This window comes from Manihot esculenta, chromosome 12 (assembly GCF_001659605.2).
Source record: "Manihot esculenta cultivar AM560-2 chromosome 12, M.esculenta_v8, whole genome shotgun sequence".
Lineage (NCBI taxonomy): Eukaryota > Viridiplantae > Streptophyta > Magnoliopsida > Malpighiales > Euphorbiaceae > Manihot > Manihot esculenta.
In genome coordinates, this window is record NC_035172.2 from 30,421,531 (window position 1) to 30,440,075 (window position 18,545).

General features: G+C 43.7%; 2 protein-coding genes and 1 pseudogene across 2 annotated transcripts; 1 reads left to right on the forward strand and 2 right to left on the reverse strand.

Moving 5' to 3' along the window:
* Window positions 1-7,597: 7,597 nt before the first annotated feature.
* LOC110627616 lies at window positions 7,598-10,171 on the reverse strand. The gene is made up of 4 exons (XM_021773966.1): window positions 9,997-10,171; window positions 8,586-9,281; window positions 8,081-8,298; window positions 7,598-7,924 (listed from the first exon to the last, which is right to left on the reverse strand). The coding sequence occupies exons 1-4, from the start codon at window positions 10,169-10,171 to the stop codon at window positions 7,598-7,600; spliced, it is 1,416 nt and encodes a 471-aa protein (XP_021629658.1).
* Window positions 10,172-10,692: 521 nt separating this feature from the next.
* On the reverse strand, window positions 10,693-11,388 carry LOC110627617. Its single transcript, XM_021773967.1, has one exon. The coding sequence runs from the start codon at window positions 11,386-11,388 to the stop codon at window positions 10,693-10,695; it is 696 nt and encodes a 231-aa protein (XP_021629659.1).
* Window positions 11,389-12,716: 1,328 nt separating this feature from the next.
* Window positions 12,717-14,752, forward strand: LOC122721305 (annotated as a pseudogene).
* Window positions 14,753-18,545: the final 3,793 nt, after the last annotated feature.

Sequence of the window (18,545 nt, forward strand, 5' to 3'; positions counted from 1 at the left end):
CGTCTTTGGCACATCCTCTTCTCTAATCCTCAACTGATGATACCCGGACCTCAGATCTATTTTGGAGAAACAACCCGCTCCTGCTAGCTGGTCGAATAGATCATCGATCCTTGGCAATGGGTACTTATTCTTGGTAGTGACTTTGTTCAACTACCTGTAGTCGATACAAAGTCTAAGGGATCCATCCTTCTTCCTCACAAACAGCACTGGAGCACCCAAGGTGAGGTACTCGGTCGGATGAAACCCTTATCTACCAGCTCTTGCAACTGCTCTTTCAATTCCTTCAATTCAGCTGGAGCCATCCTGTAGGGAGGAATAGAGATCGGTCTGGTTCCAAGCATCAATTCTATCTCGAACTCTATCTCCCTAGCAGGTGGTAAACCCGGCAGCTCGTCTGGGAAGACATCTAAAAACTCTCTGACCACTGGCACCGAGGCGGGCTCTCTAACCTGACTGCTAAGCTCTCTCACATGAGCCAAATACCCCTGACATCCCTTCCTAAGAAACCTACGAGCCTGAAGAGCTGATATCAGACCTCTAGGTGTACCCCTCCTGTCTCCTCTGAAGACAACCTCTGACCCATCCTGACCTCTGAACCTGACTATCTTCTCCCTGCAGTCCAAGGTAGCACCATGGGTAGATAACCAGTCCATCCCTATAATGACATCAAAATCTGTCAAGTCTAGAACCACAAGGTCGGCGGAAAGGCATCTCCCCTCAATAAAGACTGGACTGCACTGACAGACTGACTCTGCCACAAATGGATCACACTTGGGTCCACTGACCCAGAGAGGACACTCTAACCCAGAGATCATCAACCCCAACCTCTGGACGGCTCTCGGTGCAATAAAAGAATGAGATGCACCAGGGTCCATCAAGGCATACACATCTTAACAACCAATGACTAAGTTACCTTCCACCACGGTGTTAGATGCATCTGCCTCCTGCTGAGTCATCGTGAAGATCCGTGCTGGAGCTGATGGACCTTCACCTCTGAAACCCGCTGAAGAAGAGGCTGCCCCTCGCCCTCTACCTCTGCCACTGGCCTGAGTCGTGGCTGGAGCTGCTGGCTGCGCTACACTACCTGAAGCTGTCTGCTGGGACTGAGCCGTAGGTACTGTCCTAGGACACTCCCGAGCCATGTGTCCCTCTTGCCCGCATCTAAAGCAGGCTGCTGTCCTAGCCCGGCAAACTCCCTTGTGTGGCTTACCACACCTTGCACAAACTGCATTGTCTGCACCAGAGCTTGAGCCACTCCCTAGTCCCAGACTGGACTTGATCTTGTTCCAGAACTTGTTCTTCTTGGGCTTCCTAGTGGTGTTACCCCACTTTCTGCTGCCCGAAGCTGCTGCACCCGAGGACGAGCGATCTAGCCTTCCCCCACCCGGGGTCTTGGAACCAAAAGACTGTGCCACTGATTGTCTGACTGTCCCTTGAATGATGGCACTGGCCTCCATTTTCCGGGTCCCCGACTCGGTTTTCTTAAAAAATAGAGAAATCAGAGGTAATTCAAAAAGTTTTTTTGTGCGACAAATAACGGAAACTAAGTTCCCACTCACGACCCATAACCAATTAGGTTTATGACGAAACCTAGAAATCGAGCCGCTCCCGTATAAGGGGAGAGATAGGCAAAAAAGCATGGAAGCTCTCCCTATCTGCTGACTGGATCAAGGAGGAATATCTAGAGTGGAGTTTCATGATATACCTCCTTGACTTCTTCTAGTCCGAGTCCAGATTTTGCCCTGCAAATGGCAACAGCTCCAAGAATCTGTCTGTGAACTCATCTACACTCATCTCTTCTGTCTGCCTTAACTGCTCAAATTCAATCATCTTCAGCTCCCTTGAACTATCGGGGAAAGCCCATCCTGCAAACTCGTTTGCAAATTCTTCCCAAGACATGCTGTCCACCCTCGGATTCACATAATTCTTAAACCACTCTCGGGCCTTCTTGCACTTAAGCGTGAACCCAGCCATCTGAATGGCTCTACTGTCATCAGCCCCAATCTCATCTGTGATCACCTTGACCCTTTCAAGATACACAAACGGGTCATCCCCTTTTTCATACTGGGGAGCACCAAGCTTCATGTAGTCGGTCATTTTGACCTTGCTCCCACCAGATGAGCTAGGCTTAGGTACTGGGGTTTTTGGAACTGTGGGTTCTGCTGGTGGAGGAGGAGGAGCAGCATCCCCTGGGATAGGGTTTGCTGGATTTGGATGGTAGGGCGGGGGTGGATACATTGGGTACTGTGGGTATGGTGGATAATAAGGTGGGTATGGCATCTGTGTGGGATAAGGGTTAAAGCTATAGTAATCCGATGTGCCTCCCATCGAATACCCGGGGTTTTGTGAGAAGGGTGGGTAGTAAGGTGGCTGAACAAATCCCGAGGCCTGAGTGCCTCCTTGGGACTCTCCCATTCCCTCTTCTGACATGCTAACTCCCAGATTGCCATCCCTCCTTTGCTCCACATCCATATCATCCCCCATTTCCTCTGATATTCCTCCCTGAACTGTTCCCCTCACTGATCTGCTTCTACCCAGATCCAAAGACTTTCTAGGGTCTCTTACTGCTCTTTCTCTGCTGGACCTACTAGACATTGCCCTAGGCAATGCAGGAGGACGGGCGCTTATGCCCTCATCCTCAGGTGGTACTCCAGTCAATCGTGCAGATCGACGAGTTCCTCTCATCCTGTTTTCTGAAAAACAGTACACATCACATAAACATTAGCATCAAATGGTTCATGTGGAAACACATGAACCCGCATCACATACATCACATATCATAACATATCATTTATGCACATGCATAAAATCATGGCATTTCACATCATCATTCAAGACAGGACTCTTTATCCTATCCTAGTGGACATGATTTTCCGATTGTGCTTGACCTTCTATAACATCTAAGAGCCCGACACTCTAGGTCCGACCATATGAACCTAGGGCTCTGATACCACTCTGTAACGACCCGAAAATCGGACCGCTACCGGCGCAAGGATCCAGATCGGCATAAGGCCGCCGGGACCCGTAGCAAGCCTGACATACATCCTATAAACCTGTTTAATCCCATACATGATCAACAGCAAACATAAAAATTTGAACTTTTCTTTTTCTTTTACCAAGCTCAACCTGTGCATGCACATAAGCATAAACATAAACATAACATAAACCTCACTCCGGAGCTCTAACCAAATGCTCCGATGGGGTACCTCATCATACACAAGCTTAGTGGAACATAAGCATCATAAAACATAGATCATGTTTACAAAAGGGATTACTATACAAACTCGGTCAAGCACAATTTCTAAACCTCAATCTCAAAATCAACATTTACATGACATAACTATTCATAACTTTACATCATTTTACAATTTATCATGTCCACATCTTGACTTCTCTGCCTAGCCCGTACCTGCAAACCTGGGGGAATAGGGAGAGGGGTGAGCTACTAGAGCCCAGTGAGCAGAATAATAAAATATTTAAAATCTCATGCTCTCATGTAATGCAACATATCACAACAAGTCACATCAAGGATGATATTGTCACCAATAGTCCTCTACATTCCAAAGTGCCGGGACGTAGAATGGGTCAATCGGTCTTTCTCTTAAACATAACATATCATAACATTCCAAGGTGTCGGGACGTAGAATGGGTCAACCGGTCTTTCTCTTACATAGTGTCGGGACGTAGAATGGGTCAACCGGACTTCCATACCATATCATGCCGTATCATCATCATATCATATCATATGAGGACTACAGGATCATCCAATAACCCATCCGCATCAACACAATAAAATGCAATGCAACATATTCGTGAATTCTAATGCAAAACAACCTAGGATATCATATGGTATTCATGATGCATGAACATGCTCAAAGATTTATAATTTATTTGCTTTAAAACGTAAAGGTTTATTCTACTTACCTCAGCTAGCTCTGATAATGACTGAAGCAGCTGACTCACTGCTGGGTCCTCGGTTCCTCGGGTCCGAACCTACACAGGTGGACTCAAATGAGGGACCAAACAACTAGAACATGACTCTAAAAACATCCCCCAAAAAACCCCCCTAAAACACCTCAAAACAATCATGCAAAACATGCAAAGGAAGGCTGAACAGGGCACTTTCGGCGGCAGGTTCGGCGGCCGAAAGTCCCTCCAGAGCCGAAAGTCAGGCAGGTTCGGCAGCACCTTCGGCGGCCGAAACTCCCAGACAGAGACGAAACTCATGCATGTTCGGCGGCACTTTCGGCGGTCGAAACTGCCCTCCAGAGACGAAAGTCCTCTTTCGGGAGCAAGCTTCGACAGCCGAAAGGCTTGCCTCCCAGGCAGGTTCGACGGCCGAAAGTCCTTCGGCTGCCAAGCCTGGTTTCTGCCAAAAGGGCAGAAACTCGGCTCTTCATGCACAAAAGCCTCCCATTCCATTCAATCAAGCATACAACTCATCCAAAACATGCATAGATACATACATAAGCTCCTAGGGGCTTCAAACTATCCTAAACCCCATCTACAACACATCAAACATGCATATCCAACATACATTGTCCATAGAACACATAAAACCTAACAATGCTCAACTAACTTAAACATACATTTCTACCCCATGAATCAACTTAAAACTTGTTTAAAACATATAGTGAGCTCAAGATCGGCCCTTACCTCTTGAAGATCGAGAGGAAAACGACCCTAGCTCGGAGATGGGAGAGATTGGGTTTCTTGAACCTCAAAGCTCCAAAACTTGCTCAAATGCTCAAAATCTTCAAAACAAAGTGAAAACTAATGAATATCATGGAAGATTTGAAGGAAGAACCTCAAGATCGGTGAGGGAAGGCGGAGAGCTCACCTTGGCCGGAAATGGGGAGAAAAACTCGCCCGTTTTCGGCTAAGGGACCCCTTTATAGGTGGCTGGCCAGGCCACATTCGGGGGCCGAACGTGCCTCCGCATGCATGCCATGTTCGGCGGCCGAACCTGGTTTCCCTCACTTATGCTTTCGGGGGCCTAAGACACACCCGAAACGCATGCATGTTCGGCGGCCGAACTTAAGGTTCGGCTGCCGAACCTGAGTTTTCCTCCAAGGTTATTTTCACGCAAAAACTCATTTTCTTTCTAGTTTAAAAACATAAAATACATTAAAACATTTTATAAAAACATGGTTTTACCCTTCTAGAAGTCTCCGACACCCGAGATTCCACCGGACGGTAGGAATTCCGATACCGGAGTCTAGCCGGGTATTACACTCCTTATGGTAAGTTGCTTGTCTTTCTCATCAATACTTCTAAATTTAAAGTTTTTCTGACATTGTTTCTTTTTTATGGTAGTCCTTAGGCATGTTCATAGAGATTGATGCCCAGTGGCCCATGAACATATAATTGATTTTAATGGGCAAGTTGCAAACCTCACTAAGTAGCTGGGGGAGTTAAGCGAGGATGTTGCCAACTCATCTCAATAGGCCTCTATTGTGGAGTCTCAACAAGATGAAGCCCTTGCACAATTGTCTTCATTAGAGGAGACCCGTCGTCAGTGAGATGAGGCCTAGACTCAGCGGGACGAGGCCTTGGCTCGTGCTACTGTTCTTCAGTAGGGGCTCAATAAGCAGGCTGACGACTTGAAAGGCATGGCCTTGACAGTGGAGAAGTCTCAACTTCAGCAGCAGTAACTCCATTAGGAGATTTCAGCTTTGGAGGAGAGGTGTGCTTCTCTACTGAGGGACGCCAGGACTGTAGAAGACAGAATTCATTAGGCATGCGAAGAACGGTTGCAGGAGTATAAGGGTTCAGAGGAGTTGTGCAGGAAGATTTACGATGAGGCATTTCAAATGTTCACTTCTGGCTACAATCAAGGCCTCAAGGCTACCCGTGATGCCCCCTCCGCTCTATTAGCTAACCTGCGAGCTCCCGACGAGGTCCGCTATGGAGAGGATGACAACCCCCTCCCTAAGAACCCCCCCCTTTTGCCTCCTACACAGTAGTAGGTTAACCCTTCTAGGTCCCTTATAAATAATGACTTAGTTAGCTCTGATCCCTTTTCCCTTGCTACTTCTGTAACGAACCCGAATGGTGTACGGAAGCAATTAATAAATTGACTTTTAGTCCATTTTTTTATTTTACTTTCTTCTCATCGATTTGAATTTTGTTTGCACTTCTGCACTTTGGTCGTATTTTGTGTATGCTATTTGTGAATGGTACTAAGCGGTTTGTTTGACAGCTGCTTATTTTGTGAATGCAACTGGCTTGGTGCACTTGACTTTTGTTATTAGAAATCATCTTAATTTTATTTTAACTTCAGTATCAAAAATTATCTCAATTTTCATGTCCTTAGATATTTTCATTCTTTTACCACTTGGACCTTTTACCAGGCTAGGTTTTGAGGTTCTTTAACTGGACTGCTTTGGTGCCAAAGGTTGGTTTTTTGAGGTTGGCGCCTCTTATGATTGCCCTTGGTCTTTTATTTGATTCCCTATCTCAGCGCCATTGTGCCTAGGGTTCATTTTTGCTTTAGTTTTTCTTCTTTTATTTTCAATTCGACATTTGTGGTGCGGGGGGTTTATTTCTGAGGCCTGCACCTACCTTAGTTTTTTCTGATTTTAGCTTTCAGTTTGGCTGGTATGGTGCCTTTGTTCTTTTTTGCTTTACTTGGATCCTCAACTTGGCTTTTTGGTGCCAGGGGTCTATTTTTGAGGCCGGTTGGACTTCCTTCTTCAGTAAGTCCTCAACTCGGCTTTTTGGTGCTAGGGTTCTATTTTTGAGGCTAGCACTTGTCGTGGTTGGGATTATTCACTTTCTCAACTTGCCTTTTGGTGCCAAGGGTCTATTTCCGAGGCCAACACCTACCATGGTTGGGGTCTTCACTTTCTCAACTTAGCTTTTTGATGCCAAGGGTCTATTTCTGAGGCTGAGACCTACCGTGGTTGGGCTCTTCACTTCCTCAACTCGGCTTTTTGGTGCCAAGAGTCTATTTCTGAGGCTGAAACCTGCCCTAGTTGGGCTTGTTTGCAGTAAAAAATTTGAAAGCAGAAAAGGAACTTGGAAGAGGAATTTTATTCATTTACTCAATGTTACAATTACATCACATGTTTATTGAAAATACCTCTTCAAGTGCTAGATGTTTCAGGCGTGAGGCTTCAGGTTCCCTTGCAAGTCCTCAATTTTGTATACTCTCGGCCTAATGACCTTAGTGACTCTAAACGGTCCCTCCTAAGTCAGCGCCAGTTTGCCTATAGTAGCTCTCCAAGTCTCTAACTTTCAAGTTTCTTTAATGAACCTTTTGGTTATAGTACTGAGTTGCTTTCAGCTGGTAGGTTGTTGTTCGTACTTACGCCTTATCCCTTACTTCTTTAAGGGTGTCCACGTTACTCCTAAACTTTTTGCTATTAAGGTCTTCATCATTAAACTGTACTCGATGTGTTGGGATTTGCAGCTCTATGGGAACCACAGCTTTTGTTTCAAACACCAGTGCGAATGAGGTCTCCCCTGAAGATGTCCGAGGTGTGGTTCAAAGTGCCCATAGGATGCTAGATAATTCAGATGCCCAATTCTTCTTAGCCCCCTATAGGTGTCGGAGTTGTGGTTCGAAATCCCTGACTTCCTTCTTCACTGTCGGCTAATAATACCCATTCTGGAAGATCTTGTTTATCTGTGTGGTTTTCCCTTCATGAACTCTATAGATGCCCTGGTGTATCTCCTTAACTATCCTAGATGCCTCCTTTGGCCCTACACACCTTAGCCACCGGCTGAATTTTCCTCTTCGATACAGAGTCCCTCTCACTGCTTGGTAGTTAGCAACTTTAGCCGCGATTCTCCGAGACTTTGCTTTGTCTTCTAATAGCTTTCTAGCTTTGAGGTACTCAAGGTATGGGGTCATCCAGCTTCGTTCCTCATCAATTTGCATAATTGAGGTTGGCTTTTTCAAGGTCAGGATATCAATTTGCTGCACATATACCTCGTTTACGAGTTGTTCTAATTCTTCTACTAACAGTTTGCTAAGAAGGTCTACTTCTTCATTTTCCTCTCGAGGTATTTGTTCATATTGAACTATAATCCCTTACTCATTTAACTCACTTTCTAGGGCTTGTACCTATATAACCGGATCTTTTGCCTGATACACCATTTTTACTTGATTTACTATCAGCTGTGAGTTGTTGTTTATTCCGAGATCGATTGCCTCCACTTTCAGAGCTATTTGTATACCACTCAAAAGGGCTTCATACTCAACCATATTATTAGACACTAGGAAATCAAAGTGTAGGGTATAACCTACCTTAAACCCATCAAGTCCTTTCAGAAGGATTCCTGTCCTGCTACCTGTAGAACATAAAGCCCCATCCACAAATAAATTCCATATGAATTCATGCTCAAGTCTGCTCTCCACCCTTCTCTCCTCTGACCCATAAACACTTTATTATGCTCTTTCTCAACTATACTGAAGGAGCATTCAGCTATAAAGCTTGCCAGGGCCTATGCTTTAATTACCTTCTGAGGCCAGTAAATGAGGCAATACAGGCTGATCTCTATTGACTAAGCTAGCATCTGCTCTGAAGTCTTAGGCCTGTGTAAGATTTTCTTCAAGGGTTGATCTGTCATCATAACACCCTGATGATCCTCTAGATACATCTTGAATTTTCTCAATGCTAACAGCAAGGCAAATGCCAACTTCTCTATGTTCATATATTTGACCTTGGCACCCTTGATCACTTTGTTGACATAAAAAATTGACTTTTGGGTCCCTTCTTCTTCCTTTACCAACATGACACTCACTGCTTGTTCTAATGCGGCTAAGTAAATCAAGAGCTTTTCTCCTATTAACAGACTGCTAAGCACATGTGGAGAGCTGAGGTATTCTTTAAGGCTCTTGAAGGCTTTCCGACAGTCCTCTGGCCACTCGAAATTAGGGACTTCCCTCAGCTTCTTGAAGAAAGGTAGGCACCTCTCTGTTGACCTAGATATTAATCTGTTGAGTACCACAACTCGTCCAGTAAGCCTTTGCACATCACTCATGCAGATCGGCTTAGACATGTTCAAAATGGCTTTCACCTTCTCTGGATTTGGCTTTATGTCCTTTTCACTGACCATGTAACCCAAAAAAATTTCCCCTATGATGAAGAAAGCACACTTTGTAGGATTTAGCCTCATTCGATACTGCTGCAATACCAGGAAGACCTCTTCTAGGTCAACTAAATGTTGTTGGAAGGTCCGGCTTTTGACCATCATATCATCAATATACACCTCCGCACTTCTCCCTATCTCATTTTTGAAGATCTTATTCATCAGATGCTGGTATATTGCCCCTGCGTTTTTAAAGCCAAAGGGTATGGTCTTATAGCAATACGTCTCATTTTCTGTTATAAAGGAAGTCTTCTCTTAGCATCCAAAGATGATAAATAATCGAAGCCAATTTATTTATATTGGAGAGGGGATAACAACCTTTTGGGTAGACCTGGTTCAGATTGGTGAAATCCATACACATTCTATATTTTTCATTGGCTTTTTTTGACTAACACAGGGTTAACTAACCACTGTGGGTACATGACTTTCCTAACAAACCCTACCTCCTCTAGTTTTTCTACTTATTCCCTCATGGCGTGTTGCTTCTCTTTGCCAAAGACCCTTTGCTTTTGATTCACGGGTTTCGCCTCAGGGAAGACGTTGAGTTTGTGGGTCATCACCTTGGGCTTGATTCCCGGCATATCCAAGGGCTTCCGAGCAAAGCTTGAGGCATGGCCCGGATTAAAGTCATTGCAGCTTCTTTTTTATCTTTCTCCAGGCTTGAGTTCCTACCTCCCTTGAACAACTTCGACCCCCCCACTGGTTGGAAATTTCATGGTCAAGTACTGAATGCTCGTCATGGCGTCAAAATCATACAACATCAGCCTCCCCAGGATTGCACTATAGCTCAAGGGTAACTTCACCACTAAGAATACGAAATGGTGAGTCCGCGATAGAGGAGGCTCTCCCAAGGTGAGAGCTACTTTCACCTTTCCCTCTACTACGCTATTGGGGTGCCTCCTATTCCTTTAATCGGGGCCTGGTCTCTCATGAGTTGTTCCTCGGGTATCCTCTTTTGCTGGAAGACGTAGTAGGGTAACAAGTTCACTTTGCTGCCATTATCAACCAGTACTTTACGAACCTTGAAGTTATGGATAACTGTCTCAATGACCAAAGCATTGTCGTGGGGCATTTGTACCCCCTGTGCATCTTTCGGGGAGAAAGAGATAATCATTGAAGCATGCTCGGCGACTTGCACTACCTCTACACCGCTTTCATTTTCAGTCCTTCCTCTCTTCCTCCCCTTTTGGCTCATACAGCCTCCTATTCCCCCCCCCCCACAATCATGTTGATTGTTCCACTAGAGCCGTCGTTCACTGGCACTCTGACTTGCCTCATGGCCCTTTCACCTATTTCTCCCTACTGTAGCCTTTGCCCCTCTGGTTTCTTCATAAAATTCATGAGTTGACCCCTCTTGATCAACCTCTCTATCTTGTTTATCAACTGGTAATAATCATTGGTGTCGTGATCGTACATTCTGTGATATTGGCAGTATTTATTTGGGTCCCTTCTCTTTGCATCAGTTTTCAGGGGCTTGGGCCACTGCACATAGTCCTTGTCCTAGACTGCCATGAGTACCTCGACTCTGGATACACTCAAAGGTGTGAACTATGCTGGAACATGGGGTTGGTAAGGTCGTTGTTCTTTTCTCTCCTACCGGTGCTTATTCAGTGCCTCCAAACCCCTATCTTGTGTTCTCTTTAGTCTGTCTTGCCTTCTATCATCCACATCTCTTCCTTTCTCCTTGTCATCCCGATTGAACTGGCTAGTGTTTAAGGCGTCATCTTGCCTTATATATTTCTCTGCTCTCTTTATCAACTCTGACAAGGTAGTATGGAGCTTTCGGTATAAAGACCCAAAAAACTCGGGGGAAGTCATGCCCTTCTGCATAGCCTCCACCGCTCTTGCTTCATCCAACTCTGATATCTGTAGGGCCTCCGCGTTGAATCTAGCCACGTATTCCCTCAGGGACTCATTCCTTCTTTGCCTGATAGTCTCCAGGTAGCTCATCTTTCTTTCGGTAACTCCAGCGATGAAACTGTTGATGAACATGTTGGCTAGATCTACAAAGTTCCTGACGCTCCCTGACTCTAGGCTGTTGAACCAAGCCTGAGCTGGTCCTGTCAAGGTTGTTGGAAAAACTTTACACATTAAAGCATTGGGGTGAGTATGTAACTCCATAAAAGTCTTGTAGTCTAGCACATGTTCTCGGGGATTCCTTGTCCCATCATAGGCTGCTAAGGTTGGCATTATGAATTTCTTCGATATCGTCTCCTGCTGGATCCACTTCATAAATGCCGATGAAGTCAACAGCAGGGGGCCACTATTGTCTTTGGCCCCGAGCTCCATCAACAGTTGTTCTTTCAACCTCTCCAACTTCTGATCTACCTCCGTGTCCTCCCTCTTGGGCCTCTTCTTCAGAAGGTAATGGCTTACTTCTAGCTCTTCACTTTCGTATCTCTCCGCAAGTTCAGAGGAGTAGCTCTGTACCCCATCGTTTTCTATGAGCTCCCTTACTATCTTGCCCCTCACCAAGGCTACTGGTTCATTCCTTCGATTCGCTTTCCCATCTCCCTATCCTGTCCTCCTGCTACTTTGTTGGGGAATCTGATAGTTCACCATAGGTTGAGGCTCACTGTGGTTGAGTCCTTCTGCCGTGGGTGGCCTACTCAATGGAGTACTGAGCCCCCTTTGTTGTAACATCTGACTTAGCCAGTTGGCAATGCTCCGCAGCTGGAGGGCCAATTGATGTCTGAGATTCGAGAATAGGTCTAGGCTCAGGTAAATTTTGGTAAGCTTAGTTTCTATTTTTCCTTTTTCTCTCTCTTGTTTGTTTTCCTTTTTATTTTTTTGGACGTGTAACCGCCACTCTACGTCCGTACCTCTCTGCCATATTCATGCGGGCATCCTGTACGGACGTACTGTGTCCTTACCTTTCATCAAGCGGCCATTTAATTTCATCCAGTGCCACTTGGATAGGATACCAAGTATTGTGAGGTCTGTCTTTCCATGGAGGCTAATGCACATTTGGGCCAGAAGGCCTAGGGTCGGTTCGAGTCCTGTTCGGCTCGCGAGGATAGGCCTAAAACCAATATAAGACCTATCACCGTGTATTGGACCCACTTTTAGCCCTGGCCTGATTCTTTTTGCTTGGGCTGCTTTAGGTCCAAGCAATCAAAGCCCTGCGGTCATCAAGTTCGATTCAATTTTATTTAAAAAAATCGATAAAATCAAACCGATTAATAATAATAATATATTATTTTTTATAATATATAGAGATTAGACCATAAATGTAGTTGAAACGTTTTAATTAAATTTTACAATACTAAAATAAGGAGTAAAAAATAAAAAACTCGATTGGTCAAATTGAACCAAATCAAATTGATTCAATTCAAATTAATTTTTATTAAAAAACGATTTGGTTCGATTTTCACAAAAATTAAAATTTTAGTTTTCAAGTTTATTTTGTTGGGTTCAGTTGAGTGCTAACCCCTAATTTTATAGTAATTATAATTAATGTTTCAGATTCTTTTATCCTTATCTAATGATTTTTTATTAAATTCGCATTTCGTATGAGTTAATCATATGTAATCACCGGTATACTATAGGCTACCTGGCTTCTCCCTTACATAGCTTTCGCTGCATCGCTTCCTTAAACACAAGCATACAATCTCATTGCTTGCGAGAGCCATCTCTCTTATTCTCTTGATCTTGATCATGGCCGTTGATTCATCCCCACTGGATCCCTCTACTTGTGAGAAGAATGCAAAGGCTCTTCAGTTCATTGAAGAGATGACAAGCAATGTAGACTCAGTGCAAGAAAGGGTTCTTGCAGAGATACTGTGTAGGAATTCTGAGACTGAATATCTTCAGCAATATCAACTTCAAGGAGCAACTGACAGAGAAATCTTCAAGGCCAAAATCCCTGTGGTGACTTACGAGGACATCCAGCCTCAAATTCAGCGTATAGCTAATGGTGATCCCTCTGCAATCTTTTCTGCTCAACCTGTCTCCGAGTTTCTCACTAGGTAAAGCATTATTAAACACTGCACAATTTAATACTGGTTCTTGTTGGATTTTTGTTTACTTTTCACGTTCAATGAGAAAAAAATTTTCTGAAAAACCATATATGGAACTGGCAGTTCTGGTACTTCTGATGGCCAGAGAAAACTTATACCGACAATTCAAGAAGAGTTGGACCGTCGCCGGTTATTATAAAGTCTCGTTATGCCTGTCATGAATCTGTATGTATATAAGAAAGGAGTTTGTTTCATTTTCTCTCTTTATTTATTTATTTATTTTCGGGATGAATTGCCAATTTGACAAATTTCCTTTGCTATATCGTGGAAGCTATGTGCCGGATATGGACAAAGGGAAGGCTCTGAAGTTCTTGTTTGTGAAGGCTGAGACAAAGACCCCAAGTGGGCTCTTGGCACGTCCGGTCATAACAAGCTACTACAAGAGTGACCACTTCAAGAACAGGCCATATGATCCTTACAACGATTACACTAGCCCCTACGAGACCATGATCTGCCCAGACACCTTCGAGAGCATGTACACTCAGATGCTTTGTGGTCTCATTATGCGTGAAGAAGTCCTCCGAGTTGGGGCAGTTTTCGCCTCTGGCCTTCTGAGAGCTATTCGGTTCCTTCAGGTCAACTGGAAGCAACTCGTTGAAGATATCTCCTCCGGCACCTTAAACCCTAAAGTAACTGATCCATCAGTAATGGAGTGCATGAGCAAAATCTTGAAGCCTAAGCCTGAGCTCGCTGAGTTGATTGTAAAACAATGCTCAGAAGAGAACTGGGAAGGTATCATCAAAAGAATATGGCCTAATACAAAATATTTAGAAGCCATTATCACAGGAGCCATGGCTCAGTATATTCCCACGCTTGAATATTACAGTGCTGATTTACCCATGGCTTCCACCTTGTACGCTTCCTCTGAGTGCTACTGTGGGCTTAACCTAAAGCCAATGTGCAAACCATCTGATATTTGCTACACAATCATGCCAAACATGGGTTACTTCGAGTTCTTGCCCCACGAACCCTCAGCTCCAAAACCTTCCCGTGACTGTCCTCCACGTCTTTTGGACCTTGCTGACGTTGAAGTTGACAAAGAATATGAACTGATTATCACTACTTATTCCGGTCTCTACAGGTACCGTGTCGGTGATATTCTCCGAGTCACTGGGTTCTATAACAAGGCTCCACAATTTCGCTTCATAAGGAGAAAGAATGCGTTATTAAGTATTGACTCGGACAAAACCGATGAGGCTGAGTTGCAGAAGGGCATAGAAAATGCTTCCTCACTTTTACGCGAGTTCAACACCAGCGTTGTTGAATACACTAGCTATGCAGAAACCAAAACAATCCCAGGTCACTACGTGATATTCTGGGAGTTGCTTGTTAAAGATCCAGCGAATTCACCAACTGAGGAGGTTTTGAGCCAGTGTTGCCTAGCCATTGAAGAGTCACTGAACTCGGTGTATAGACAAGGGCGAGTAGCTGATAACTCAATCGGGCCACTAGAGATAAGGGTGGTGAAAAATGGCGCCTTTGAGGAGCTCATGGATTATGCAATTTTAAGGGGTGCATCTATTAGCCAGTACAAGGTACCAAGGTGCGTCAGCTTCACACCCTTCATGGAACTACTGGACTCGAGGGTGGTGTCAAACCATTTTAGCCTATTAGATAGAGATGTATCTTTGTAGAGATAAATGTTAAAGGTTGTTAGTATAGCTGTACTGTAACAAACCTTATTTTGTAAAGGTTATTTATACCCATGTTTACAGTTTAATAAATATACTTTTTGCCTACTGTTCATGGTATCAGAGCCAACTAGGGTTTAAACACCTCCTTCTTTTTTTTCTTCCCGATATGTCCACAGGCTCTGCTCTTGATGAGTCTTCTTCTTCTCCTTCTATTATTTCCTCTTCCTCTTCTTCGATTATTTCCGATTCTTTGAACACTATACCCAATGTTTCTCATCAGATTCATGTTAAGCTTACTTCTCTCAATTATGTTCTTTGGAAGACACAGATGCTGCCTTTACTGCGTGGCTATAATCTTGATCGACATATCAACAAGAGTTATGTTCCGCCGACACCTACCCTGGCGAATTCTGAACCCAATCCAGCTTATGTTGTCTGGTTTCGTGAGGATCAGATCGTCATGAGTTGGCTTAATTCTTCTCTTTCTGAAGCCTTGTTGTCTAATTCTGTTGGTGCTCTGTCTGCTTTGGAGATTTGGACACGGTTAGAGCAGAGTTTTGCGGCTGGGAATGCTGCACAGGTGCGTCATTTAAAGCATGCAATCCATCACTTGGAACGGAATACCGATTCAATTGAAATCTATATGCAGCGAGCAAAAAATCTCGGTAATCAATTGCTTGCTCTTAATAGTCCGATTTCAAACGATGATCTTGTTGGAGCTATTCTTGATGGGCTAGGACCAGACTATCGTCCTTTTGTGCGTTCTATTGAAGCAAAATTGCAGATGCCCTCTTATGATGAGTTGTTGGGGTTACTGTTGACCGAAGAATTACAACAGAAAAAGTATGAGAATACTGGTTCTCCGATGACTGCGTTGTTTACCACACGTACACAACAGCCTACGATGGGCTCCTACAATTCAAATAGCCGAGGACGGCGTGGTGGTCGCGGTGGTCGAGGTGGAAGGAATGGTGGTCGTTTTCAGAATTATCAGCTGTCTGCTGTTCAATCACAGTATTCGTCAGGTCCGTTTTTGAGTTCTGCTACTTGTTATAACTGTAATGGTTCGGGTCATGTTGCTAGATTGTGTCCGAGTCAACGCCGAACAGTTTTGCCATCACCACAAGCTTATCATACAATTTCAGCTCCTGTTAGTTCAACTCCGCCTTGGAATTCTGTTTCAAGTTCACAAGGTTCACAAGGGTTTCGTCCACAGCAGCAGCCTTGGATAGTTGATACTGGTGCTACGCATCATCTTACAGGTTCTCTTGGAAACTTGACAATTGATTCTGAATACACAGGACCGGATGAAGTAACAATAAGCAATGGTAATACAATTCCCATCACTCATGTAGGCAGTACAATGTTGCACAGTAATCATGATTTTCGTTTGAGCAATATTCTGTTTTCCCCTCATTCTCCATTTAGTTTGTTGTCCGTTCTTAATTTTACAAATGATAATCAAGTCTCACTTGAGTTCTTTCCTGATTGCTTTCTTATCAAGGATATCCCCACGAGGAGGGTCCTTCACAAAAGTCCGGTTGAGCAAGGTCTTTATAAACTCACAGCATTGAGTCGTCCGACGGCTATTGTGCATCATATTTCTTTTCGGTCTTGGCATTCTCGTTTGGGTCATGCTCATGATGGAGCTGTCTTGTCAACCTTGAAACATAATAATATTGTTTTTTCTTCCAATAAAAAAGAATTATGTTCATCTTGCTGTGTTAGTAAATCACAGCGTTTACCATTTTCTTTGTCTAGTTTTAATGCTTCGGCTCCGCTTGAACTCATTTGTTCAGATGTATGGGGTCCTTCCCCTGTTCCTTCGATTAATGGCAATCGTTATTATGTTCTTTTTTATGATCATTTCAGCAAATATACATGGTTATATTGTCTCAAACGAAAATCTGATGTGTTGTCTACATTTATTAAGTTTCGAAGATTTGTTGAAACTTTCTTTGGGCGACAGATTAAAATGTTTCAATGTGATTGGGGAGGAGAATTTAGATCTCTTGCTCCATACTTGGCTGCTAATGGGATTTCCTTACGTTTATCTTGTCCATATACGCCTCAGCAAAATGGTTGTGCTGAGCGTAAGCATAGGCATGTTGTGGAGACTGGTTTGGCTATGTTGGATTTTGCTACTTTACCGTTGGTTTACTGGGATTTTGCTTTTGAAACTGCAGCTTATGTGATTAATAGGATAGTCACTCCTTTGATACACAAATCACCTTATGAAAAGTTATTTGGAGCTTTGCCTGATTTGTCTAGTCTTCGTATTTTTGGATGTCTTTGCTATCCTTATTTACGACCGTATAATAAACATAAGCTAGAAAATCGGTCTTCACCGTGTATTTTTCTTGGATATAGTCTGGTGCACAAAGGGTACAAGTGCTATGATATTTTGGCAAAACGTTTGTATATATCAAGACATGTGATATTTGATGAAACCAGCTTTCCTTTTGAATCTCTTACGGTGCAGGTTAATAATATTCCTAAGTCTGTGCAGTCAAGCCAAGGTATTCTTGGGCCGCCACCAATTCATTTAATTCCAACCATTTCTTCTCAAAGTGCACAGAATGTTTCTTCTACTACTGAGATTGTTCCTACTGCATCGGGTTCCGACGTAGAGCTACTGCCTCCTCCTGTATCAGTTTTGTCTGAGACACAAGTATCTCCAATTGTTCCATCAGATCGGTCTGGTGTGGTTCTTCCTCTCCCAGCACCACAAGGCAATACTCATCCGATGTTAACAAGGTCGAAGACAGGGCATTCCAAGCCTAAAGTTTTTTTGGCAGTTACGCCACCTCTACAACCTGCCACGGTCACAGAAGCAAAACGTTATAAAGAATGGCGTGAAGCGCTTGCCCATGAGATTAATTCATTAATTCAGCTTGGGACTTGGGAGCTTGTGGAAAAACCACCAAACGCTAATGTAATCGGCTGCAAATGGGTGTTTACAATCAAGGAAAATTCAGATGGTTCTTTAGATCGTTACAAGGCACGGCTTGTTGCAAAAGGATTTCACCAACGCCCGGGGGTAGATTTTGGAGAAACGTTTTCGCCAGTTGTGAAACCAGTGACAGTTCGATTGGTCTTAAGTCTGGCTGTTTCCCAAAAATGGTTAGTAAAACAATATGATGTGTCTAATGCTTTTTTACATGGTCAGTTAAACGAACCAGTCTATATGCAGCAGCCTCCGGGATTTGTAGATGATACAAAACCAAACCATGTTTGCAGACTTCGAAGGTCATTGTATGGTTTAAAACAGGCTCCGCGTCAATGGAACAACTGTCTAAAGGAAGCTCTTCTTCAGTTTGGTTTTCTGCAGTCCAAACTTGATACTTCTCTATTTATTTTTCGGCGAGATAGTGATGTGCTTTATTGCTTGACGTATGTTGATGATTTGCTCATAACAGGAACTAGTGAAGTTTTGGAGCGAGAGTTGCAGCGTCACTTGAAACTGAAATTTTTGCTTAAAGACTTGGGACGGTTACACTATTTTTTGGGTATACAGGCACATTGGCATAATGATTCGTTACTCTTAACTCAGCAGAAGTATGTTTTGGATTTATTAAAGCGAGTTAAAATGGACAACTCTAAATCTCTGGCTACACCACAAGCAACAGGTTCTGCAGTACAACGATGTTCTTTTGAATTTGATGATCCCACGTTGTACCGCAGTACCATTGGCAGCTTATTGTATCTTCTATTCACACGACCTGAGATTTCATTTACAGTGAATAGATTAGCTCAATATATGCATCGGCCAACTAATGAGCATTGGCAAGAG

Bases quoted from the DNA above. Each gene is read 5' to 3' on its own strand.
- LOC110627616 (XM_021773966.1), bottom strand. From the start codon at position 10,171: ATGCCCCACGACAATGCTTTGGTCATTGAGACAGTTATCCATAACTTC. The intron at 9,282-9,996 runs GCACCCCAATAG...TTAAAAACGCAG, and splicing joins CCCGATTAAAGGAATAGGAG to GGGCAATATACCAGCATCTG. The intron at 7,925-8,080 runs GTTATATAGGTA...GTATATGTGCAG, and splicing joins TGTATCAGGCAAAAGATCCG to CAAATTGATATCCTGACCTT.
- LOC110627617 (XM_021773967.1), bottom strand. From the start codon at position 11,388: ATGGAGCTCGGGGCCAAAGACAATAGTGGCCCCCTGCTGTTGACTTCA.